The sequence below is a fragment of the Gymnoscopelus braueri genome (genome assembly GCF_963280865.1).
Source record: "Gymnoscopelus braueri genome assembly, contig: SCAFFOLD_300, whole genome shotgun sequence".
NCBI classification, from domain to species: Eukaryota; Metazoa; Chordata; class Actinopteri; order Myctophiformes; family Myctophidae; genus Gymnoscopelus; species Gymnoscopelus braueri.
The window spans coordinates 28,363-55,051 of NW_027660890.1; the positions used below are offsets into that span (position 1 = coordinate 28,363).

Genomic DNA, 26,689 nt, shown 5'->3' on the forward strand with positions numbered 1-26,689 from the left:
ATATTAATCCTTCAGATTTTATCCAAACATCACGCAAATCGGTACACAGTATCTCTATAGTCATGTGATCAAGACGCATCTGTCCGATATTTCATATTCCATCCTGATTGGCTAAGGTTGACTTCCAAAGTTTGCAGGATTGGTCCGTTTTCAACAAAATGTCTCAAATCATGAACGCGGCGTGCGATTTCCGCGAAAATTTGCACGCACATTCCCACTAGGCCGAGGAAGAAATGCCACCCTTTTCACATTGGCCTATTATAGCGCCACCAGGAGGCCACAATAACTTACCTGACCTGGCGGAGACCTGTGCTCCGAGGAGCACTTTTTCTAGTTTTTATTTATTTTTCATAGTGGTCATAGTTTACATTTTTTCCTTTTAGAGATGTCTTCTTGTCATCCTGTTTCTTTCACTTCAGTCCATCTTTAACTCATGTGTGTGTTGCGAGAATGAGATTTAAGTAGATGTTTATGCTCTATGTACATGGGAGGCATGAGTTTAAGTGTGTGTGGGCCAAATTATGACCACATCTAATTCTCTCATCATAAAGACATTTATTTAACTGGATAAATCAAAGCAAAGCTTATGAACATTACTACTGTCTATCTTTGACAGTGATTACACGACACAGGGGGAAAAGATCTGAACAGTATGACAATCTTTTCTGGATAAAGTTCTCAAGTTATCCCCGTGCCATTAATGGTTTCAACACAATGATTTTAAGATCTTTAAGACCTGTTTATTTGGGTGTCTCCTCCACACCCATACCTATTTGGTAGAGGAATTTTGATACATTTTATCCCACTTAGTCAGTTACATACTGTAAGTTTTAGACACACACACACACACACACACACACACACACACACACACACACACACACACACACACACACACACACACACACACACACACACACACACACACACACACACACACACACACACAGCCTATTGCTTTGTTTTGTCATTCATATATGTATTTCAGATTTGTTTTCTCCCTCATTCATGCTTTTCAAAATGCTTCCGTTAGAGTTTAATTTGGATTTATGATTTGAAAGCTGTCATCCTAGACTTCCATCCTAGCTTCCTAGTTCAGTTCCTCACCAGTACTTAGTACTGTGTTTGAGTTGGGTTGTGGGTTGTGTGTAGAGGTGGACCAACACTTGTACACTCACTGTATCACTTCAGTCAGATCAAATACATTTCTGGAATACTTTTTGTCAATTATAGTAAGTTTGATTAAATTACTATCCAGATGGAACAATTAAGTTACTGGAGAGAAAAAATACTTTATTATTATTACTTCATGTACTTTAGTGGAATCAGACATGGTATCGGCCAACCCCACGTTCTGATCGTACAAATGCGGACCTGTTTCCAGATCAGTGATGTAGGCAGCAGGTGTTTGGCTCATCTATCCACTCCAGGAACCTCTATGATCCAGTAATGCACGGTCTATCCAGCTACTACAGCTGTAACTGCAACGCCATGTGCACAATTGGCTAACTAGTTAGTATTAACACTCATTTGAAACTCACTCATTAACCACTTAAAAATATATATAAATATATTTGGAAAGTAGCAGATCTATAAGCTCACGTGTCGCGATGCAACGCACTGTGAGCTTGCAATCTTCAAATGTTTATGCCGCGCGAATGCGGCATGAACTTGTTGGTTGGTTGTGTAACACCCCCAACTTCAGTGTCTTTACGTACAACTTTGTCACAGTCATTACACCACTGAGATATAAAAGGAAATTTGAAGTCTGTTTCTGTACCTTGACGTGGTGATCCAATGTTGATGTGCATTGCCTGGTTGTCATGTGACTGGTCCTTTCAGAGAAAAGGGTCAATTTCCTGTTTGTTGTTGCCTTGGTGACTTAGAGATGGACCCTTAGCTCTGAAGCCTCCACCCACTTCCTCGTTGATGGATGAGTCTCAAAAGCCCCTACTTTTCCTCCTCTTTTCTCCTGAGCTCCCTGTTCTTGTTGGGAGCGATTTTTGAGCGGCGAAGCGCTTTGGATATCATGTCCAGAACAGTAAACGTGCACTGAGTCTGGTCATGTCACTCCAACCCTCTGCATAGGAAAGTGACATTGATGAGCAGCGCTCCTCTCCGAAAGTTGAACTATTTTCTACTCAAGGCACCCAGGGCACTCCAACAATTGCTGGACGTCAACAGCGCTGAAACGTGATGCCTGGCACTGGGAAGAGGAGCGTTTCTATCTTTACCATAGAAATGCATGGCAAAAAAGTGATGGAAGCTCAAAAAAACACGTTCTGTGCACACAGCCCCTTAGTGGTTCCTTTTTGAGAATAAGCTGAGGAGAGATTATGAGGATTGGAGAGACAACTCCAGAGACTCACCTGTCTTTGCTTATCTTTGCTTTGCCCTCAATGCCGTTGGCTTTATTTGTGCCGCCATGCCGCCACTCAAGTTGCTGGCTCATGTCATTGACCATATTCACACGATGGCCATTTTATTTTTACTCTTACATTATACGTACAACGCCGATGCTGCCAATGACAATATAATTGATCCTGTAGGTTTTTGACAATGTGTGCCTGTTGCTAATACTGCTCTGATTCACCTCAGCTTTGCACCTTGATCGCCCTTCCGCAGCCTGAAATCTCCATGGGCTTTCAGACCACAGCGGAGGGCAAGAGCAGATGTAGCCAAAGTTAGCCATAGGGGGGAAAATGCGAAATATATTAATGCTATTAATTCGTAGCAATTTCATTATCAGTGTCCCTTGTAAAAGCTAAATTACGCTTTGGTAGCTTTGGGTTGTTTACCTTGCCATGATGTAACTCCAAATATTAGTGACATATCTTCAGTAGTTTATTATGGTGTGTTCACACGGGCAGATTAAAAGATACATGCTACCATTCATTTTCAATGGAAACCAGCGACATGAAGATGCAAAGACACATCCGACGGTTGTAGCTGTAGCTCTAGCGACAAAGATACAAAGCTACAAATTCAAGTTGAGCTGGGTTCAACTTCCAGATACAAAGCTACAACTGTAGCTCCGATGTCCGCACGTTTGATGACGTCAGTGATTGCGTTGAGCAACACAGATACAAAGCAACACAGTGACAAAGATGCGGTGTATTTTTGTATCTTTGTATCTTTTAATCTGCCTGTGTGAACGCACCATTAGAAAGATTGCTCCATTGATTAGAAATTATATTCCAAAATAGTCTCCTCATTGACTTGCATTGTACAGTGAAACAGGAAATCACTCTTCTAGCACATAAATGAATGCAAAGAAAGGATCTGACAATGTATAACATTACGAAGATCGATTCTGCTTTTGTGTTATATACACAAATGTCACCTTCCTGTTGATTTTATGAAGATCCGGTTCGAGGATCCAGTCCGGGTGTTCTTCCTAATTATATTGGCAAAACAGGGATGGTGATAATGGGTAATAATATGTCGACTTGCTGTTGATTTTACCATTTGAATTAGGAAGAAGATCGGAACTGGATCCACAGATTCTAATTTTGAAATAGTAAAATCAACATTTCTATTAAAGGTAGTGATATTATTTGGTAAAAACAAAAACATTTTTAATAACCTATTTAGCCCTGAGGCAGATTCTAGAAATGCCTTCTAAATCCTAATTGTTTCTGAAAAATGCATGTTGCTATATATAGCTAAAATCGAAAATGACTTCCCCAGATGAATGGGTTAAAAAAGTTAAAGCTCTATATTCTGATAGTTATCATTGCTATAGTGTGTTGGTTCAGCAACAGGAGTCTGCCTGTCTCTCTAGCTCTTTAGCAAACAGAAAATAAATTTTCAGGTGGGTTGCAAATTTCATCCAATTTGAATTTATATGATTTATACGCTTACATTTTATAGTGTTGCTGTACATTTTTTGTCCCATTTGTTTCATCACTTCCAATTTCACTTGTTCATCCTGAATGAGTTTCCTGATTGGATAAAATTTGTATCCTGACCTGAAAATGCATTTTCTGTTTACTAAAGAGCTGGAGAGACGGGGAGACCCATTACTGAACAAACACTCTATATCAATGATTACTATTAGAACATAAAACTATTTAACACTTTAACGAAAAAATATCACTTACACTACCTTTTAAAAATAATATGCTCTCAGATTTGTAATGTTACATATTGGCAGACTGCTTTGTTTACATTCATTCATGTGGTTAAAGAGTGTATTTGAAACATGTTTGACTGCACAATGTAAGTCAATAAGGGGAGTGTTCTAATCAGTGGAGACACCTCACCAATATTTGGAGTTACATCATTGCAAGGTAACTACACAATCCAAACCTCTACAAAGTGTAATTTTGCTTTAACTCTTCCAGTTCACAGTAACTACCCAGCAATCTTAAATATCATCTGTAGCTGATGTTTGTAGCCATGTGTTACTGATACAGACAATTGAGATTGACTGTAGAGAATAATGTTGAGGTCAAGAGACAGGGTGCAAGCTGTCATGTCTCTCTGTCTGCATGTGAACCCTCCTTTCTGCAGTGCTCAACATCATTGTTCCCCTGCCTCTTGTCTCCCCCTGGTCTCTGGTACCACCTGGTTCCTCACCCGACTACCTCCTTTTTCCACTACAAATATGACGACGATAATGACTGTTTTCCCTGCTTTTCCCCTCTCACCTCGACGACCAAACCAATCTTATCCTCAACAGGACTACTTTGACATAGTAAAGAACCCCATAGACCTGTCCACCATCAAACGGAAGCTGGACACAGGCCAGTACCAGGAGCCCTGGCAATACGTGGAGGATGTCTGGTTGATGTTCAACAACGCCTGGCTGTATAACCGCAAGACGTCCCGCGTCTACAAGTACTGCTCCAAGCTGGCAGAGGTATTCGAGGCTGAGATTGACCCTGTCATGCAAGGCCTGGGGTACTGCTGCGGGAGGAAGGTGAGAAAGGGAGTGTGTTTGAGAGGTCAATTTGTGTGTGTGATGTCCAGTGTTGTATGTTTGTGCATGACATGGATGTATTCGTGAAGAGCGTGTGTCGTATATTAACGATTGTTTTTCTTATGTCTTTTTGTTTTTCAAAAGGGTTGTTATCACACCCCTGTCTCGGGTGAGGGTAGTATGTAACTATTAGTACCACTAGACATTCAAAGGATGACAAGACACGCAGTTGGACAGGTTTTAAACATGGTTTATTTATCCCCAAGTGTCAATATAAGAAAAATGGCAAAACAAAGGAGACCAGTCGTCTGTAATTGAAAATAAAGAAATATTCAAACATATAACTTCAAATAATCCAAATGTAAACCAATGTAAATTCAACTCTAGTATTATTATAATAAAAATACAATAAATGATCTAATTAATTATATAATAATGATATATCATAATAAATAAACAAATGCATTTAAACTCATAACAAAACACACCTCCTTAGAGACAGCTGAGCACCTCCGCAGACAGCAGACTGCCAGAAAATAACCAGCTCACCCCTATATAGCCCCATGGCCCCTCCCACCAGAACGAACCAAATAATTAGGGGGATTTCTGATACTGTCACCAGTGTTCCTCTTCAAAACCTCTTTTACAAAACCTTGTCCTCAGACAAGATGGTTTGGCCCAAATTGGCATGATCAGTGATTACAGGTGCGTCTCCTGACAGCGAACAGCCTTTTTGCATGTAGTTGGGAAGCCTCGCCCCGAAAAGGCCAACTATTGGGCGGGCGCGCGGGCGGGGACTTCTTTCCTCTACATTAGAAGAGTTAGGACGTCACATTCTAATACAGCCCGAATACCCATTCTCAGCACCGGCCTCAGTGGCGCACCTAATTATCATTAGACATCAAATCCACTTCTACTGGGAGCCTGAGTTTGACTCCCGCTTGGGACATTACTTTTTCAAACAACCGCAGACTACTTTTTTTCGCCAATAAAGTATAGTTTTGGACCATGACGGAGGCACGCCGACTCAGCAGACCTTGAGTCTTGGTCTGACCTTGGTCTGCTAGTCGACTAAGCGCCGTCCGAGTTATGTACCGATAGGCACAGAATCGTAAATGATGTTGTGGGGACTGCGTTTGCCCCAACTGCCACTCAGTGCACTAACATAGCTCGCGTCGCCAGGCTCTCCCCACCCGCCACCCGCCCCCTTGCGCTTCAACTACATGCAAAAAGGCTGTTCGCCTCCTGACAACCCTACAAATTGGCCTGAACCCCATCCTGACTCTTTTAGGATCCAGTGAAGAGCCATGGTGAGAGAGAAAATGATTTGTTTGCATTTGAATAAATAACCTTAAACTCTGCTTTTGGTGGTCTCTGTTTGTCCATACAACCTACCAAATATGCACCATTGGTAGGCCATGTGTCAAAACAGTGACAGTGTGTGGTCACACTGTCACTGTTGTGTATGAGAGAAAAGTGGAAATTGATTTGCGCATACAATTTCCCACAGATGAATGGCTGTGCAAATAACAATTTGTTTTGTTACCTCTCTTCTCCCTCCCTCCCTATTGTTATAGCTGGAGTTTTCCCCACAAACCCTATGCTGCTATGGAAAACAATTATGCACCGTCCAACGAGACGCTGCTTACTATAGCTACCAGAACAGGTAGGGGGCGTAGACGCACTGAAACACAAACACACAGTTGGGATTTAATGAAACACAGAAGACCGAATTGTATTTTCATGTGCAGATATTTGACTGTGATAATCCACATAATGATAAGCTAGAAATTGAGTGTCTTGTGATATTTTTGCACATTTTTGATATTTTTGGGGTAAAAGTGGGGTACTAGGCCATTTTACATAATTCAAAGGTGCTGAATCTGAAAAACATGGTACCCAAGACAAATTTTGAGTTTTTAACCTTCCAATTTGTATAACAAAATGGCTGCCAAGTTTGCACTATTTCTAACAAAGCAAGCAAAACTGACAAATTAAGTGTCTATATCTATGTTCTGAGGGTCAGACAATGTGTGTAAGGTATTTTTAATGTAATTAGTGGAAAACTCCTAAATATGCAAATTAGAGGCTACCATTACAGAAAACTGTTTAGTATTCAAACGGGTCCATACGCATCCCCCTTATTTTATTTTATTTTCTACTTAACTGTATTTTTGCCATCCTTAGGACATCTAAAATACAGATTTAGATGATTGCATGTAAAAATCCTGGGGAAAGTAATACATTTGGTCCCTGACCACCAAAAATAGTCAATGAGTGACATAAACACATAAATAGACTATCATGGGCATTTCTGCCTTGTACAACTCACCCCCAGAATACGTTACAGCCACAGAACTGATACTGACACCTGGGTCTGGTCCCCTTGAACTCAGGAATGTGAGAACCAAGACGGTGAGTGGTTCCTGGGCCGAGTTTTAGGAGACGGAAGTGACCCCAAAACATGGTGCGCCATAGACTTAAAGAGATGTCTCACTTTAAAACACTCTTCTAAAACTAATTTTCACGTCTAGTCTAACTTGTGTTTGCTGGATTCAATATTTAGATATTGAACAATACTGTATTGTATTGTATTGTATTGTATTGTATTGTATTGTATTGTATTGTATTGTATTGTATTGTATTGTACTGTACCGTACTGTATTATACTGTAACTGTATTGTCATGTACTGTACTGTACTATACTGTACTGTACTGCAGATTGGAAAGGTGTCTTCATTAATGATGACAACAAGAAGTAATTCATCCATTTACTTCTCGGAACACTGGAGCTCTCCAGATAATCTGCAGGTCGGTGGACATTCAGACCACTAACTATGAACCGTTCACCAGAACCTCTACGATCCCTCTCAGCTGATTTTGGTGAATGAAGGCGGTCAACACAAGAGTCAGTACTGAATAACGTTTCTGCTGCAGCAGATGGACTTTTGAAGATGCGTTCTGATATAGTCTTCTTTGTCTGGGGCACATTGTTCATATAGAATGTGGCGTTACCATCTACAATGAGATCACATTGACTAGGAGAGGGGAGCTCCACATTCTCAGCATCTTTGATCATGTAGTTCATCCCTTGTGCTGTGTTGGTTTTTGCAAAGAAGCCATCAATTGTTGAGATGGAATATGGAATCAGAGTCAGGGGTAGGACATCAAGTCAGAGATACAAATTTGTGACCTTAGTAGCTGTGATTTGACGAAGATCTGAAAGGTAAATCCACTTGTCGCCTTATACTGGATCACTTTTACCTCGGCATCCAAAGGCAAAGGAAAGGTGAGCCCCATCAAGCTTCTGAATCAGCATTCAAAGTTCATACCGATATTTGCTGCAGTGGGGATCTCTTGGGAGCTTGATGAGCTTGTGCTAACTGGTGTTGAATAGTTTACCTGTCGCCTCTATGGCTTCGGTCCTCGGGTGAAGCATGTGGATGAAGCAAGAGAGATTAAGGTGAAGAAAATGTATGGCTCAAGCCTCGAGCTTCGACTAGGGGCCTGTTCCTCAAAAGGTGAATTAAAAAAGCCTGGCCTTAAGCCAAATCCAGGCTTGACAAAGTCGGGTCCGAAAAGCCTCGTTTATTCCGTTCCTCAGACGCCAAGCCAGGCTGAAAAGGAGCAACTTTGTCGAGCTAGGCTATGTCAAGCCAGGCTGTGTCCAGCCAGGATAATGAAGCCAGGCTGAATGGGCGGCGATTCACCGGCGACGTATTTCTATAAAAGACCATGAACTCGTACTGCGACGGGGGCCACAACGGGACAGGACGGGACGGGACGGGACGGGACGGGACGGGACGGGACGGGGGACGGGGGACGGGACGGGGGACGGGGGGGGGGTTGACCGCGACAGGGGGCCGTGACGGGATGAGCGGGGGGGGGGGGGCGGGGGGGGGCGGGGGGGGACGAGACACGCAATAAATAACCCCACATTTGCAAGACCACTTTGGTAGAGGTTTGGGTTGTGTAGTTACCTTGCCATCATGATGTAACTCCAAAGGTGGACAAGAAATAAAAAATAATTTCTCCATTGACTAGAAATTGATAATTTAAAATATGCTCCTCATTGACTTACAAAGAGGCTCCTTTAAACCCATAACTAATAATTTATATATATATATATATATATATATATATATATATATATATATATATATATATATATATATATATATATATATATATATATATATATATATATATATATATATATAAATGATTAGTTACGGGTATATGTGTGTGTATGTATGTGTCAGACATTAAGGTGGACAAGAAATAAAAAATAATTTCTCCATTGACTAGAAATTGACAATTTAAAATATGCTCCTCATTGACTTACAAAGAGGCTCCTTTAAACCCATAACTAATCATTTATATATATATATATATATAAATGATTAGTTACGGGTATATGTGTGTGTATGTATGTGTCAGACATTTTTTATAATATTTAAAAAAAAAATATATATATTATCAAACATCTAACAACAAGATGAACTACAGTGTTAACTATAACAGAGTGACAATTACATATCACATGAGTCATTGTGAAACAATTATGATTATGATTCATGGTCACACACTATTTCAGTAATTAATTTGATTATATCTTATTGTATTTATTTCATTTTATTTGAATGCAGGGTCATTAAAATGAGTCCATATACAAACACATGTTTTGAATTAACTGTGGAAAAACTTGAAGAACAAGGCACTAGATTAAGTAAGCTTGGCTCTGGAAGAGGGCTCATGAGAACAACCCAGAAATCCCATCACCTCTTGACCATGGATTTCATCTGAACTCAGAAAATGGAAAACTAGAGCCTCTATGGTTTGAAGGTGACGTCATCCCCAAAGCCCTGATTTATGTATTGATGTCAATGGAGCGCCATATTTCTAGGGGACGTCCGCCTCCTATAACCCGGCCCAGGAACCACTCACCGTCTTTGTTCTCATATTCCCGAGTTCAAGGGGACCAGACCCAGGTGTCAGTACCGGTTATGTGGCTGTAACTCATTCTGGGGGTGAGTTATACAAGGCAGAAATCCCCATGATGTCTATTTATGGAATGTCACTCATTGATATTTTTGGTCATCAGGGACCAAATGTATACTTAATGAATCTGTGTTTTAGATGTCCTAAGGATGCCAAAATACAGATAAGTAGAAAATAAAATAAAATAAGGGGAATTCGTATGGACCCGTTTGAGAACTAAACCGTTTTCTGTAATGGTGGCCTCTAATTTGCATATTTAGGAGTAAGCTTACCACTAATTACATTAAAAATACCTTACACACACCTCAGAACATAGATTTATACACTTTATTTGTCAGTTTTGCTTGCTTTGTTATAGTTTATATTGTAATTGGCAGCCATTTTGTTATGCAAATTAGAAGGTCAAAAACTAAAAACTTTACTCAGGTACCAGGTTTTTCAGATTCAGCACCCTTGAATTATGTAAAATGGCCTGGTACCCCACTTTTACCCCCAAATGCCTCTAACATTCACATTTTTCAGAAATCCCACCTGACTAGTCTTGCGTAGCCAGACAATCTGAGATCTCCGGCCTACTGACACGTCTTGGGAAATCTAAATTCAATGAATGGGCTTCGATGGTGAAGAAAACCCTACTCTAACAAACCTACACCCACTGCTTTGAAAACCAATCGTGATACCATCCCATATGAAGGAATGCCCTAAAGGCCTTGTATTGTTTTGTTGTTATTTTAAAAAGTCCTAATTGTTCCCCTCAGTTTTAGCCCATTCATTGAATTTAGATGTCACCAGACATATCAGCAGGTGGAGATCTCTGATCATCTGGCTATGTTAGACTACTCTTGAGCGTGTACAAATGGAACCAAATGGACCTCTAAGGGCCCATTCGATTACAAATGCACACAATTTATACACTTGCAGAGTTAAATTAACACTGAGGATTTTACTGCGTGAAATGGGGAGTACAATCAACTTACACCACTATAAGAATAAAGGTTCCCACTTTATAAATGTACTTAAAGGATGATGGGTCTCTGTTGCACTACCACTTGTTTTATTTTTCCTCATCCACCCTTTGATGTGTGGTCAACACCCGCCCACTCAAAAACCCTGCATCACGATTGGCTGTCTACCGTACCTTGCCCTCTGGCCCATAGATATAGAAAACTAGATACCTCATTGGCCTCTGCAGTTCGTTGGAGCGACCTGTTTCTTATGGTGGCCGCCATATTTCCGGGGGGCACGGGCACTGGCCAATCACAGCACGTTGACTATTGGCCAATCACAGCACGTCTTTTCCAGGACTCATCATAATCTAGTTGTCCCGCCCCCACCTGCCTCTGATTGGCCTACTGAACGCCCCCTTCTGTGACGCACGCGGAAATTTCCAGCTGCCCCCCCGGAAACGGAAGCGCGCCCGCCATACAGACGCTTCAGAGCCAGAGGAGGCGTCTACCTTTATATGTCTATGCTCTGGCCCTCTGCCTCCTCCTCCTGTGTGCCCGCCCCCCATGGTCTGCCCCATCCCTTCCTCCCTGATTGGCGGATGCTTCTTCATGTCCTCTCTGTGATTGGCTGTGCTGTTGGCGAATGGTGTAGTTCACCAAAATATGGGCTTTTTGCTGACAGGTTCCACTTCTGCGAGAAGTGTTTCAACGAAATCCATGGCGAGACCGTTTCCCTGGGAGACGACCCCTCCCAGCCTCAGGCGTGAGTACCTGGACACATCTGTCTCTCTCTTCTTAATTTGATAAATCAAAACCAACCAGACTCTTATAAAGTTATCTTGATGTACAAACTTGGTTGCCTGTTTTTAGACATTTTGTCAAGTGTTTTTATTTTTTGGTAGTGTACATTTGAGAATACGTTCATATTTTAGTTAGTTTTAGTTCTGCATTTGATTAAAAAGTAACTATGACTGATCTAATTGTTTATTTAATGTATTTATACAGACAGACTCCTGTGGCAGTTCTTTACAAAGCCATGCAGTGCCTGATAATAACATGTTGTGCATAGTGCTGCAACTATATTTTTTGATTTATCAAATAATCTTGAATTGTGTTATTTTTTTTAAATAATGTATTATATATATTATAATTTTTTCAGTGAATCAACGCAAAATAATTTGAAGTAAACCCTATTTTATACTTCATCATACAACAGGGTGATGCAAAAATTGGTGCTTTGGTATTTGTGCTATTTTGAAATGTTTTATAAATGTTTGATTAACTATTGCGCCCCTAAAGCCATGCAGTGCCCGATAATAACATGTGTGCACTAACCCTTACAAATGTACAGCCAGAAAAATGACATTATTTCAGGAAAATTGACCTCACCGTTCCCCCTCACAGGTCCATCAACAAAGATCAGTTCCAGAGAAAAAAGAACGACACGCTTGACCCTGAGTTGTACGTTGTAACTTTTTATTCATATTTTATATTGGAGTTTATGAGCTGTCTGATAGCTATAAAATTAATTAATTGTTTACGTTTAAAGAAACTCGACAAGTATTTTATATTTGACATGTTATCTATAGTAAGCTATATCTGATGCAAGAGTGTAGACTGTAGAGGATCCTGTAGTTCATTATTCACATCTGTTGCAGTCACTGCCTTTTCCTCCCCTGTTCACTCAACTCCACCACTGAACAGACAAGAATGAATATTGCCATACAGTCTGGGGATTTATTATCTCTGTTTTGCATCTGTCCTCTGTCCTGTCTGTCCTCTGCTCTGTCTCTCTGTCCAGGCTTGTGGAATGTATTGACTGTGGTCGTAAAATGCACCAGATCTGTGTCCTGCATAATGACACCATATGGCCTTCAGGGTGAGCCACCCATCTCACACAGACCCTCTGTACATTCTCTTATATCATTACATCACTGTTGAGTGTGCATGCCAGGATGGCAGTAGTCTTTCTATATAACAAACACAAACATGTTGTAGTTCAACTCTGTCTGAAAAGCTGTTTGTTCCAGGATTCTAGTCCATCAGCCATCAAGAAACGGCACTTTCAATCACAAGTCACTATAGTTGTATTTTAAAGGGATAAAAGAACAAATTGGTGCATATGTTAATTAATGAAACTACCCGATGTTTAGTTTTGATACATAATGTCTGACAGATAATGGATGTGATATATGTGGATTGTAAGTACTGAACTGTCCTCTTTCTATCCACAGCTTTGCTTGTGACAGCTGCCTTAAAAAGGCCAATAAGACACGCAAGGAGAACAAATACGCGGCCAAAAGTAAGTATCCAGACCATCTTATGTCCTTGTCTTGACTTTGACAATACTTGTAGGAAAGCCGATAGGAAAGCAAAGGCATAGTGGATGGAAAACGTGCAACTCATGTCCCTGAGTTGTGAATTGAACCAGTAAGAACAGTTGAGATATTCTCTCCTAAATTAAGTGCATACATATCTTAGCCAGGTCCTAGACTACAGGGACTTCGCTGTTCTGTGGGCAGAGAAAATGTTGTCCTAACACATTATTTCTCAAAGTTAGTGATATGTTGGTGCCTTTTGAAATAAATCCAAAGTATACATTTAACGTATATATATTTGTACCCTATTTTAATCTGCCATAGTCTTGTGTCTTTTGATGATTGTGGAAATTAACATACATTTTTGTTTGTTCTTTTCCCTAAATCAACCATATCTGTCCCTGAAATTACCCATACCAAACATTGTATACAGGAATAGGTTCTCACAATGTAGTTCTTCATGCAATAATAAAACAAAGCACCATTTTGTTGTGGCATCGCTCATACTTATTATTGCCTAAGTTAATTGAAATGCCTAAAACAAGGTATTTTCTTCCCTGGATACGTAATTGACTTGAACACAAATTGATCGGTGGTGCCCTCTCAACGCATCACAATTCAACACATTATGAGCTTGTACTAGATTGACCATTTTGCAGAATGTTTGCTTACTGAAATGCCCAGAATAGGGACGCTAACGTTCATGTGATTAAGCACTGACACCATGTCTCTCTCCCTCACCTTAAGGGGTCCATTTGTACACTCTCAAAGTTAAATTAACCCTGAAGATTTTACTGTGCACCTCTCATAACACTTTAGTGTAAAACGTTTGGAGCAGAGGCATGGTGAAGTCGCTCCACTGACCCTATTTCAAAGCAGGGCAGCCCCAACATATCGATTGACAAAGACAGGGAATACGACTGCTAGACTTTAAAAGACTGACAAAATGCCTCAGGCAGGCGGACTCCAGAGTGTTCTCCAGCAGTCTCGGTTGAGCCAACGCCATGTTTTGTATGCCAGTGGTGCAGACATATGAAAGCAATCCCAGACTAAGAAACCCAAGATGACTCAATTATCACAAATCCATATTAGTGAACTTCTCGATGACCTTGGTTTCCCCAACTTCATAATTCACTGACAAGACTGAGCTTTATTTCAACCATATGGTCTTATCCTTCTAACCAGCATTCTTTATTTCCTGTCTCTTTTCATCTTTCTTTTCTCTCTCTGTCTTTCTGTCTCTGCTCTCCATCCTCCTGTTTCTTTCCTTATTTTCCTGTTTTTCCTCCTTCTTTCTCTCTGTCTGTCCTGTTTTTTTCCTCCTTCACAGGGCTCCCCCATACGAAGTTGGGGGTCTTCTTGGAGACGCGAGTTAACGACTACCTCAAGCGGCAGGCCCACCCTGAGGCGGGGGAGGTCACTATCCGCGTGGTCCACGTCTCTGACAAGACGGTGGAGGTCAAGCCAGGCATGAAATCCAGGTAAGTGGGTCAGTTAGTAAGTGGTGTGGAGTTAATGCTTTGCTGGTTTTTCAATTGGGACTGGGTTGTGATGTCTTTTATGGAAGTGCGGGAGTAATACCAGTGAAAAGATTCACAGGAAGCACCTGGTCACACTAGGATGTGAATGATTTATGGCCATTCATGGCTTGAGTAAATATGGATTTTGCTGCCCGAGTAGTATGTTGCGAGTAGGGATGCATCCACTGCATCAGTGAAGCCCGCCAGTGCTAACCCTATCCATATACATTTACCTACATTTGTTCCCACTCATTTTTCTTTTGTATATTTTACCCCATTGCACTCTTGTCATATACACAGACATTATCCACAACTTGCAGCAGTGAGGCAGAAATGCGTTTACTGTTGAGCAGCGGCTAAAATATTGAACATCTCATTCTGGTATATTTTTTTTATGAAGCTAATCAGATTTAGCCGTTTAGAGTAGCGAACCTTGTACCTACCAGAACAATGCGGCATCTTGAAATCACAGACATGTAGAGTTATCAAACCAATAAGTTAGATTTGAAACTAACTTGTTATGCATGATTTGATTGGGACCCTACCCTGGGGAGGGGGGGCTGTTACGGGTTGAGTGTCTGTCTTGCTCAGGGACACTTCGACACATACAATGTCAACAGAGTTAGTGTCGAAGTGTCCTTGAGCAAGACGCTGAACCCCTAATTGCTCCCGATGAGCAGGTTGGTGCCTTGCATGGTTTCCTCCACCATCGGTGTATGAATGTGTGTGTGAATGGGTGAATGGCACAATCAATGTAAAGCGCTTTGGATAAAAGCGCTATATAAATGCACCATTTACCATTTACAATGGGCAGGCCAGAAGGCAAAACAGTGACATTCTGCCACCCCTTGGAATGCACCAGAACCACGCTCTGGAGAGAAAACAGTTCTCTATGTGCAGAGAGAGTGCACAGTTAAAGCTGAAAGCACAGTGAATAACAATGCAGAAAACACTCAGTACAGACTGCGTCTCAGAAAAACAACACACATACTCTGATAGAAACAAAGGAAAGACCAGGGGGAGTCTACTGATGATTAACATTTTTAGAAGATATGACTGGAATGTATTTATCTTCTATTGCAAGAACAATCTGCTATTTTTCTCAAGCAAAAATAGCAGATCGACGATGTGAGATGTAGATCTGCTATTTTTGCTGCTGTTCTTTTTTTTTATTTGGGGATTTTTTTTTAAACTTACCCAAAATAGGCATGCCAGGTTGAAAGTAGTTAATGAACATGTTATGTTAGTCGGAGTCCTGATCCCTATCTTGTCCCCCAGGTTTGTGGACAGAGGAGAAATGTCGGAGTCATTTCCATACAGGACAAAAGCCCTGTTTGCATTTGAGGACATCGATGGAGACGAAGTATGCTTCTTTGGCATGCATGTGCAGGAGTACGGTTCTGACTGCCCTCCACCCAATCAGAGAAGATGTTACATCTCTTACCTGGACAGCGTGCACTTCTTTCAGCCTCGCCACCTCTGTACAGGCGTCTGCCATGAGATCCTCATAGGCTACCTGGAATATGTCAGGAGAATAGGGTATGAGAGAAAGCTCTGCTTACACTCTGCTTACACGATGCATTAACTGTTAACACAGAGCTTAAAATGCAAACATGGCTTGAAAACCTAAAACCAGATTTTTAGCTGCTGTGTTTATCAGATACTTGATGTGCCATTGGAGCTGCTTGAGGCAGCCAAAGGAGGCAATAACTTGAACAAGCAAGAGGATTAAATGGATTTTGATTTCCTAGCTAATGTGAATTAACTAAATGTCGGTTTCCTTTTTCTCAGGTTTACAACAGGTCACATCTGGACGTGTCCACCCAGTGAGAGGGACGACTACATCTTCAACTGTCACCCAATAGACCAGAAGATTCCCAAGCCAAAGCGGCTGCAGGAGTGGTACAAGAAAATGTTGGACAAGGCTGTAGCCGAGCGCATCGTCCACGACTACAAGGTGAGAGGGGTCTCTCAACAGAGTGTGATACGATGCAAATGATTCTACAACTTAACCTGACCACCCCTCACACTGACTGTTAAGCTGCACTTATCATGTCCATCAGTCATGAATTGTAGACTGCTCTATGCATCTGTAAACTCACCCACTCCCTCATTGTTGTTCAGGACATCTTTAAGCAAGCAACAGAGGATCGTCTGACATGTGCCAGTGAGCTGCCATACTTTGAGGGAGATTTCTGGCCCAACGTATTGGAGGAGAGCATCAAGGAGTTGGAGCAGGAGGAAGAGGAGAGGAAGAGGGAGGAGAACAGCACCTCCTGCGAGAGCATAGATGTGAGTTGTAATGAATAATGATGTAAAATGCAATGACCGAAGGGGGTGTGTGCATGCGTATGTACTGTACCTGCTTGCACACATACTGTATGTGCTTACACACATGTTCAGATCTTACACCCGCAGGCTTTTGATGGGCTTTTTAGGCCTGTTTATGTTTTTCTTCACAGCCATTTATGAGTTGTGGCAGCATCACTTCCAGGCAGATTCCATTTAGCCGCACAACACCATTGTGCTCTAATAACAACGCCAACGGTCTGGAAACGTTAAACACAGTTTTAACCTTCTCCTACAGGCTACTAAAGGAGACAGCAAGAATGCCAAAAAGACGAGCAAGAACAAGAGCAGTCTAAGCCGAGCCAACAAGAAGAAACAAGTAAGACGCGCGAACGCTGGAAGCTCGAAAATATTGTGCATTTACGGACTTGTAATCCGTGTTATTTCACCGTGATGGAGAGAGACCATTGTGTGTGTGTGTGTGTGTGTGTGTGTGTGTGTGTGTGTGTGTGTGTGTGTGTGTGTCTCAGAGCATTGTGTAAATTCCTGCACTCTGGCGCACTCGGGTGGCTGCTTACAGGCAGTGCACGCATGTGAGTCATGTCACCCAGGGGCAGGCAGGCAATGAGAGCGTGAGTCACATGGGTGCATGCAGCCAATGAGAGGTGAACACAGACACACATACAGAGAGACACACACACAACCCGAGCACGGTTTCATAGTAAGCTCCACTTTCATAGTAAGCTCCCTGGTTCGCAACCAGGGATGCCTAACGTTTCCAACGACCTTTCCCAGAAACTCTACGCCACCATGGAGAAATTCAATGAGGTATTTGATTCTGGCAGGAGACAAAACCCTGTAAATCTAGAAATGCGTTGTCTTATTTATTGGTTTATTTTTCCTAATTTCACCCCTATGCTCACCTCCTAAATTACACTGAATCAATGAATAGCCATTAAGGCTTTTGTGTTGAAGAACTTCAGTCATTCTTTTACATACAGATGTGACCATTGTAGAGCTTCCAGACTTTCCATTATTCCTGTACAGCCGCTACACAAATATCACCCTGTATTTCTGGCATTATAGGTGCAACATGGGCTCCTCAGCAGCTGCAAACAAGGGCAATTTAATTAAGCCATAAGTCTCAAAGCCTTATTTGAGACTAGCTTTCAAATGAAATTAATCTAATCCTTCTACGATTAATAGTTCAGATGTTACTGAATATACGATGTGTGTTAATGTGTTAATCAATAATTGACCTTGATCTTTGATCACCACATTGCGCAATATGTCAGTATATTTTGGCATTTTTATGCTTTATGTCAGATTCCAGAAATGATGGGCTAGGAACAACAAACAATGCCAGTGTTTAATCATAGGCAAAAATAAACCTCAGCGACTAAAATTAATCAAGTATTTTTGGTAAAATCTTTACCTGGAGCTTTTCCTTAAATCCCTAAAATGTAACCTGTACTTAGGGAATAAAGTAAACCATCTTATATTTATATTCTCTTGCATCCACCACCAGGAGTTGTACAAGAAAATGTTGGACAAGGCTGTAGCCGAGCGCATCGTCCACGACTACAAGGTGAGAGGGGTCTCAACAAAGTGTGATACGATGCAAATGATTCTACAACGTAACCTGACTACCCTTCACACTGACTGTTAAGCTGCACTTATCATGTCCATCAGTCATGAATTGTAGACTGCTCTATGCATCTGTAAACTCACCCACTCCCTCATTGTTGTTCAGGACATCTTTAAGCAAGCGACAGAGGATCGTCTGACATGTGCCAGTGAGCTGCCATACTTTGAGGGAGATTTCTGGCCCTACTTACTGGAGGAGTGCATCAAGCTGTTGGAGCAGGAGGAAGAGGAGAGGAAGAGGGAGGAGAACAGCACCTCCTGCGAGAGCATAGATGTGAGTTGTAATGAATAATGATGTAAAATGCAATGACCGAAGGGGGTGTGTGCATGCGTATGTACTGTACCTGCTTGCACACATACTGTATGTGCTTACACACATGTTCAGATCTTACACCCACAGGCTTTTGATGGGCCTTTTAAGCCTGTTTATGTTTTTCTTCACAGCCATTTATGAGTTGTGGCAGCATCACTTCCAGGCAGATTCCAATAGCCTAGCCGCACAACACCAATGTGCTCTAATAACAACGCCAACGGTCTGGAAACGTTAAACACAGTTTTAACCTTCTCCTACAGGCTACTAAAGGAGACAGCAAGAATGCCAAAAAGACGAGCAAGAACAAGAGCAGTCTAAGCCGAGCCAACAAGAAGAAACCAGGGATGCCTAACGTTTCCAACGACCTTTCCCAGAAACTCTACGCCACCATGGAGAAACACAAAGAGGTATTTGATTCTGGCAGGAGACAAAACCCTGTAAATCTAGAAATGCGTTGTCTTATTTATTGGTTTATTTTTCCTAATTTCACCCCTATGCTCACCTCCTAAATTACACTGAATCAATGAATAGCCATTAAGGCTTTTGTGTTGAAGAACTTCAGTCATTCTTTTACATACAGATGTGACCATTGTAGAGCTTCCAGACTTTCCATTATTCCTGTACAGCCGCTACACAAATATCACGCTGTATTTCTGCATTATAGGTGCAACATGGGCTCCTCAGCAGCTGCAAACAAGGGCAATTTAATTAAGCCATAAGTCTCAAAGCCTCATTTGAGACTAGCTTTCAAATGAAATTAATCTAATCCTTCTACGATTAATAGTTCAGAAGTTACTGAATATACGATGTGTGTTAATGTGTTAATCAATAATTGACCTTGATATTTGATCACCACATTGCGCAATATGTCAGTATATTTTGGCATTTTTATGCTTTATGTCAGATTCCAGAAATGATGGGCTAGGAACAACAAACAATGCCAGTGTTTAATCATAGGCAAAAATAAACCTCAGCGACTAAAATAAATCAAGTATTTTTGGTAAAATCTTTACCTGGAGCTTTTCCTTAAATCCCTAAAATGTAACCTGTACTTAGGGAATAAAGTAAACCATCTTATATTTATATTCTCTTGCATCCACCACCAGGTTTTCTTTGTCATCCGTCTCATCGCTGCCCCCATGACCAACTCGCTGCCCCCCATCACCGACCCGGATGGACTGATGGCCTGTGACCTGATGGATGGCCGTGATGCCTTCCTGACGCTGGCCCGCGACAAGCACCTGGAGTTCAGCTCCCTGAGGCGGTCCAAGTGGAGCTCCATGTGCATGCTGGTGGAGCTGCACAATCAGAGCCAGGAACACTTCGTCTACATGCCTCCTCAGGCCCAAGCTGCTGCAGCCGCGGCTGCTGCAAGAGCCCACATGGAGCAACAACAGCAGCAGCAACAACAAGGAGCACCGCCAGGGATGATGGTGGGACCTGGGGGGCCGCCTCAGCAGCGTAACCTGCCCCAGGTTCAGCTCCCTCCTCAGGCCCAGCTCCAACAGCAGAGGATGGGTGCTCCGCTCCAGAATCCACAACAACAGCAGCAGTGGGCAGCCCAAGGAATGGCATCACAGCAGAGACAGACAATGTTGAACCAGATGCATCCAAGCATGGTGGCAGCTCAGCAACAGCAGCAACAAATGCAACAGCAGCAACAAGCTCAGAGCCATGCGGCCCTAATGAACAAGGTACAACAACAACAACAGCAGCAGCAGCAACAACAAGGCGCTGGTGGTGGGATACCAGGTGGAGTTCCTGGCGGAGCCATCCCTGGTGTCTCAGGAGCCGGTGTTCCCGGCGGAGGGAACCTCCCGCAGGCTGCTCTCCAGGAGCTACTACGGACCCTCCGTTCGCCGAGTTCACCACTCCAGCAGCAGAAAGTCCTCAACATCCTGCGTTCCAACCCTTCGCTCATGGCTGCCTTCATCAAACAGAGAGCCTCCAGATACAAGGGGGCACAAGGGCCTCCCGGTGGGCCAGGCATTCCACCAGGAGGTCCCGGCCCCGGCGGCGTTCCCGTTGGTAATGCAATGACAGGCGAGGGTCCACAGGTGAACATGAATGCCGCTGCTGGTGGACAACCGGGGATGCATATGGGAGGTCAAGGGGGACTGAATGTCAACATGGCCTCTATGGCTCAGCTACAGCAAGTCCAGCAGCAGCAGTTACAACAGCAACAACAGCAACAACAGCAACAACAACAGCAACAACAACAACAACAGCAACAGCAGAGGCCAATGATGGGTGGGCTACAGCAACAGCAAGTGGCAGCTCTCCAGCAACAGCAGCAACAGGGAGCAGGAAGAGGAATGAAGAGAAAGATGGCCAATCTCAACAATCCCCAATTAAGAGAGTTGTTTATGAGACGGCATCTACAGCAGCAGCAGCAGCAAGCTTCGCAGCAGCAGGAGGGGGAAGCAGAGGAAGAGAGCAAGAAGGTCAAGATGCCAGAGGTGAGATCATTATTAACTCAGAGGTTCTCAACTCAAATGAATGTAATGAACAATCTGGCAGGTTGGAAACCAGCAGAGCCCATGAAGCAGGGTCTCTAGGCAGACTAAGGAGAGAGAATCTCTCATTTCAATGAGGACCTAGTTCTTTGTGTTATTCAATTCACAGTCTAGATATAATAGCTTCTCGGCTTGACCTAGCTGACAAAGTAGATGTTCAGTGGGAGTGAGAGGAGAGTCTGGACAGCAGATCCTTCTGTAGTTTAACAAGGTGAACACTACTGTTAGGGGATATTAATGCTTTTCTATGTAGTTTTGTGTAGCCTGAGCGCCATCTGCTATAGGGCACCTTTGAGGCAAGGCATGTTAAAAGTTTACATTTTAAAATGTTAAGAGCTGAGCTAATTATTATTTTGATAGTATATTGTTTAGACTGATGCTAGTTTCTTGGTTTACCTGTGATCCTGGTTTACGTAGGCACTACACTATCTCTCCGCATTTGATGTATGTGATTACCTCACTCTGGATAAGAGCGACTGCTAAATGCCTACGTTTAATGTAAAATTGAACAGTCTTATTTCGTTACTCAGTATTTATTTTTATTTAATATACATGGATAGATTTTATTTCCCCTGTTCTCTGTTTTTAGGGAACTATTCCTTTGCATGGTGAGATGGAAGACCATCCTGTTACAGAGTCACTGTCCTCTCCACATCCCTCTCTGGAGCTCCAAGATGAAACTGATCTAAGTAGAAGATGCTTCAGCGGTTTCAGGATAGAAGAATCCATCTCTCTGCCTCGTTCTCACAGCTTACCCTCACTGAGCCAAATTCCATGTATAGAGAACAAGGCAAGTTTCAGAGCAAAGCGCTCCCACAGCTTAAATGATGTTACACTACTGGACAAAACACAGAAAATTACACCTGATATCATTGTTGTAGAAAACAAGGAAAGCTACAGGTTCCACTGCACCCAAGCAGGACAGATGCATCCAAGCATGGTGGCAGCTCAGCAACAGCAGCAACAAATGCAACAGCAGCAGCAACAGCAACAAGCTCAGAGCCATGCAGCCATAATGAACATGGTACAACAACAACAGCAGCAGCAGCAGCAGCAGCAGCAGCAGCAACAACAAGGCGCTGGTGGTGGGATACCAGGTGGAGTTCCTGGCGGAGCCATCCCTGGTGTCTCAGGAGCCGGTGTTCCTGGCGGAGGGAACCTCCCGCAGGCTGCTCTCCAGGAGCTACTACGGACCCTCCGTTCGCCGAGTTCACCACTCCAGCAGCAGAAAGTCCTCAACATCCTGCGTTCCAACCCTCTGCTCATGGCTGCCTTCATCAAACAGAGGGCCTCCAGATACAAGGGGGCACAAGGGCCTCCCGGTGGGCCAGGCATTCCGCCAGGAGGTCCCGGCCCCGGCGGCGTTCCCGTTGGTAATGCAATGACAGGCGAGGGTCCACAGGTGAACATGAATGCCGCTGCTGGTGGACAACCGGGGATGCATATGGGAGGTCAAGGGGGACTGAATGTCAACATGGCCTCTATGGCTCAGCTACAGCAAGTCCAGCAGCAGCAGTTACAACAACAACAACAACAACAACAACAACAACAACAACAACAACAACAACAACAACAACAACAACAACAACAGCGGCCAATGATGGGTGGGCTACAACAACAGCAAGTGGCAGCTCTCCAGCAACAGCAGCAACAGGGAGCAGGAAGAGGAATGAAGAGAAAGATGGCCAATCTCAACAATCCCCAATTAAGAGAGTTGTTTATGAGACGGCATCTACAGCAGCAGCAGCAGCAGCAGCAAGCTTCGCAGCAGCAGGAGGGGGAAGCAGAGGAAGAGAGCAAGAAGGTCAAGATGCCAGAGGTGAGATCATTATTAACTCAGAGGTTCTCAACTCAAATGAATGTAATGAACAATCTGGCAGGTTGGAAACCAGCAGAGCCCATGAAGCAGGGTCTCTAGGCACTAAGGAGAGAGAATCTCTCATTTCAATGAGGACCTAGTTCTTTGTGTTATTCAATTCACAGTCTAGATATAATAGCTTCTCGGCTTGACCTAGCTGACAAAGTAGATGCTTTTCTATGTGGTTTTGTGTAGCCTGAGCGCCATCTGCTATAGGGCACCTTTGAGGCAAGGCATGTTAAAAGTTTACATTTTAAAATGTTAAAAGCTGAGCTAATTATTATTTTGATAGTATATTGTTTAGACTGATGCTAGTTTCTTGGTTTACCCGTGATCCTGGTTTACTTAGGCACTACACTATCTCTCCGCATTTGATGTATGAGATTACCTCACTCTGGATAAGAGCGACTGCTAAATGCCTAAATTTTTTTATGTAAGATTGAACATTCTTATTTTGTTACTCAGTATTTATGTTTATTTAATATACATGGATTGATTTTATTTCCCCTGTTCTCTGTTTTTAGGGAACTATTCCTTTGCATGGTGAGATGGAAGACCATCCTGTTACAGAGTCACTGTCCTCTCCACATCCCTCTCTGGAGCTCCAAGATGAAACTGATCTAAGTAGATGCTTCAGCGGTTTCAGGATAGAAGAATCCATCTCTCTGCCTCGTTCTCACAGCTTACCCTCACTGAGCCAAATTCCATGTATAGAGAACAAGGCAAGTTTCAGAGCAAAGCGCTCCCACAGCTTAAATGATGTTACACTACTGGACAAAACACAGAAAATTACACCTGATATCATTGTTGTAGAAAACAAGGAAAGCTACAGGTTCCACTGCACCCAAGCAGGACTGTTCCAATGCAGCGTGACCAGCCTGGTGTTTAAGATGGTGGCAGAGGGAGATGTGACTTACAGGACAGTCCCCTGGGACCGAAGGCTTCTATCCCAGCTTGACAAGAGGCCTGCAGGACCACTGTTTGACTTAAAAAGTCCTCAGGAGTCTGTGTGTCAGTTACACTTTCCACATTGTGAGATCCTCTCCATGGGTGGAGGCAAATCCTTGTCTGTTCTCCATGTGAGGGATGATGGGCGTATTGAGCTGATCTACCCTGACGTGATCACAGAAACACATGTTATCATAAATGTAAAAGGCTTTTGTAAATATGGTCTTGTCAACAATGTTGACAGCACCAAGCAGGCATCGGTGTCACTGTTTTATACACCACCAATTGATGATGAATCTGATGACCCCATATCAACCCTGAAAGTATTGCTGCTACCTGGGAACGTTTTGCTGGATGAAGTGCAGAACAGACGGAAGAAGCTAGTTGGAGAAGAGATTTACATAGAAAAGCCTCCTTGTAAACTAATCCCAAATCAAGAATACACCCTCTCCGTTTCACCTGAAGATGATTCCATTATAATTGAACCAGATCAAGCAATATTTGAGGTTAATGAATCATCCTATCACAATTACCTTCCAACATTTGAAGTGATTTTAGAGAGAAGGTTTAGGCGTGTTAGGCTGCTTCTAAGAGACAGTAACCAATCCATATGTGTATGGAAAGGCTATGTAGACCTTTCGACTCCTGCTTTAAGAAGACAACAAGTTCAACGCACACTGACTCTTCCAACAGAAGGGAGACTTCTAACTTCTTCTGTGAGGGACAGCTTCATTGACAGCGTTTCTCTTCCCAATCTCAACTGTCTCCTGGACAAGCTTTTTAAAAAGCAGGTGTTAACTGATGATGAGCGGGAGAAGGGTGCTGAGATCCAGGCAAAAAAAGATAAGGCACGTTTTGTCATCGATACAGTGAGACACAAAGGACCTGTTGCAAGTTCAAGCATGATAATGATTCTCTGTGATCTGGACACATGCCTCTCTAAACATCTTGGGTTGATGTAGAACTGTACTGATGTACTTAAAATACCGTCAGTATCCAGGCAACTTACTGATTCGTATTTTTTTCTGTAGATGAAAACACAAGTTGGACACATCATTGGTTGGTTGCAGTTGGATCATTATTTAACCGTTATCTTTTTATGACATGATCATCCAGAGCAACTTGACTTCAAAGTAAATGAACAATGACAGGTGCCATGCCTTGCTCAAGGACACTTCAACAGGGTGACTGGTTGTTGCATGGACACTCATTGACTGTTTCAGGATTAAACTCATTATGTCCATGACCAACATGAATGTTTTGACTATATGACATGATTGATGTCAGGACATGATTGATGTCAGGACAGAAGGATTTTAGAAATGCCTTTTAAAAATGTTTTAACTTTAAAAAATAAAAATGAACTGGAATCATTTGTGTTATTTATTTGTATTCTTCTGAACTCTTATTTTTCCCAGCTCAACCGAACATTGGTTAAGAGACTTTCTCAGCTAGCCGAGCATCGAACCGGGGACCTTCCCACTCTGCCACCCTCTGTGTGTGTGTGTGTGTGTGTGTGTGTGTGTGTGTGTGTGTGTGTGTGTGTGTGTGTGTGTGTGTGTGTGTGTGTGTGTGTGTGTGTGTGTGTGTGTGTGTGTGTGTGTGTGTGTGTGTGTGTGTGTGTGTGTGTGTGTGTGTGTGTGTGTGTGTGTGTGTGTAAAGGGGAAAGGTTATAATAAAGGATTGTCATGATGTTATTACAGTGCAGCCACAGGGACAGTTGTTTTTTTTTCTCCCCAATTTAGTCGTTACGCCAATTAATTTCTCCCCACACACATTTGTTTAGTGTGTTGTTGTCACTGCTGTTGTATCCTACTGACTCACCTGCCATTGCGGAGCCCCCACCGGGAGGACGTAGAGCCTTCGTCTTATTCTCCCGCCCAACACTCCCTGCTGACAGGCTCCATCCCCAGCCCACACGAATATTTAACCAATGAAATGTAACAAGAGCTTGCAAATAAATGATAACTACTTTGATGGTTATTATTGATGACCATTATTATTGATGGTGTTTTTTGTGATGTTTCACCATGCTGTATCTTACAGTACTGCTCCTACTCTTTATCTGTATCTTAACTGCTGTGCTACCTCTGGCGACAGGTTTCTTGTCTAATTCTCCGTAACATACTCACTATGGGATATCAGCGCCCCCTGGCGATGATGCAGAGCTACATACCATAAACTCCCGGGCCATTCATTGGCTGAGAAGGGTATGTCACGTGTCCGGTAGACCGGAAGAGGTATAAAACCTCTTGCGTGACGTGGCTCACCCTCTTTCGCTTCTCTGCATGGCAGATGCAACAGCTCAAGACATACCTTAATAATAACAAACGTAACTTTGATCAGGACAGAAACCAGCTTTAGCCCACTCGGTGGTACTTGTACTAACCGACGGGTTTTCCTCCTAT

At 42.7% G+C, this 26,689-nt stretch overlaps 1 protein-coding gene across 1 annotated transcript in view; it reads left to right on the plus strand.

Annotated features, from left to right (window-relative positions):
- LOC308081081 (uncharacterized protein) overlaps positions 1–26,069 on the plus strand; it is a 37,104-nt gene extending 11,035 nt beyond the window's left edge. Inside the window, exons 7-24 of the mRNA XM_080457480.1 lie at positions 4,685–4,924; positions 6,502–6,590; positions 11,555–11,635; positions 12,277–12,333; positions 12,674–12,751; positions 13,107–13,174; positions 14,521–14,671; positions 15,989–16,249; positions 16,502–16,667; positions 16,835–17,002; positions 17,298–17,378; positions 18,528–18,587; positions 18,753–18,920; positions 19,220–19,366; positions 20,066–21,418; positions 22,065–23,294; positions 23,858–25,789; positions 25,944–26,069. Coding sequence (XP_080313606.1) covers positions 4,685–4,924; positions 6,502–6,590; positions 11,555–11,635; positions 12,277–12,333; positions 12,674–12,751; positions 13,107–13,174; positions 14,521–14,671; positions 15,989–16,249; positions 16,502–16,667; positions 16,835–17,002; positions 17,298–17,378; positions 18,528–18,587; positions 18,753–18,920; positions 19,220–19,366; positions 20,066–21,418; positions 22,065–23,294; positions 23,858–25,243 — 5,784 coding nt within the window. The 3' untranslated portion in view covers positions 25,244–25,789; positions 25,944–26,069. The remainder of the gene's footprint in view (positions 1–4,684; positions 4,925–6,501; positions 6,591–11,554; positions 11,636–12,276; positions 12,334–12,673; positions 12,752–13,106; positions 13,175–14,520; positions 14,672–15,988; positions 16,250–16,501; positions 16,668–16,834; positions 17,003–17,297; positions 17,379–18,527; positions 18,588–18,752; positions 18,921–19,219; positions 19,367–20,065; positions 21,419–22,064; positions 23,295–23,857; positions 25,790–25,943) is intronic.
- The last annotated feature ends 620 nt before the right edge of the window (positions 26,070–26,689 follow it).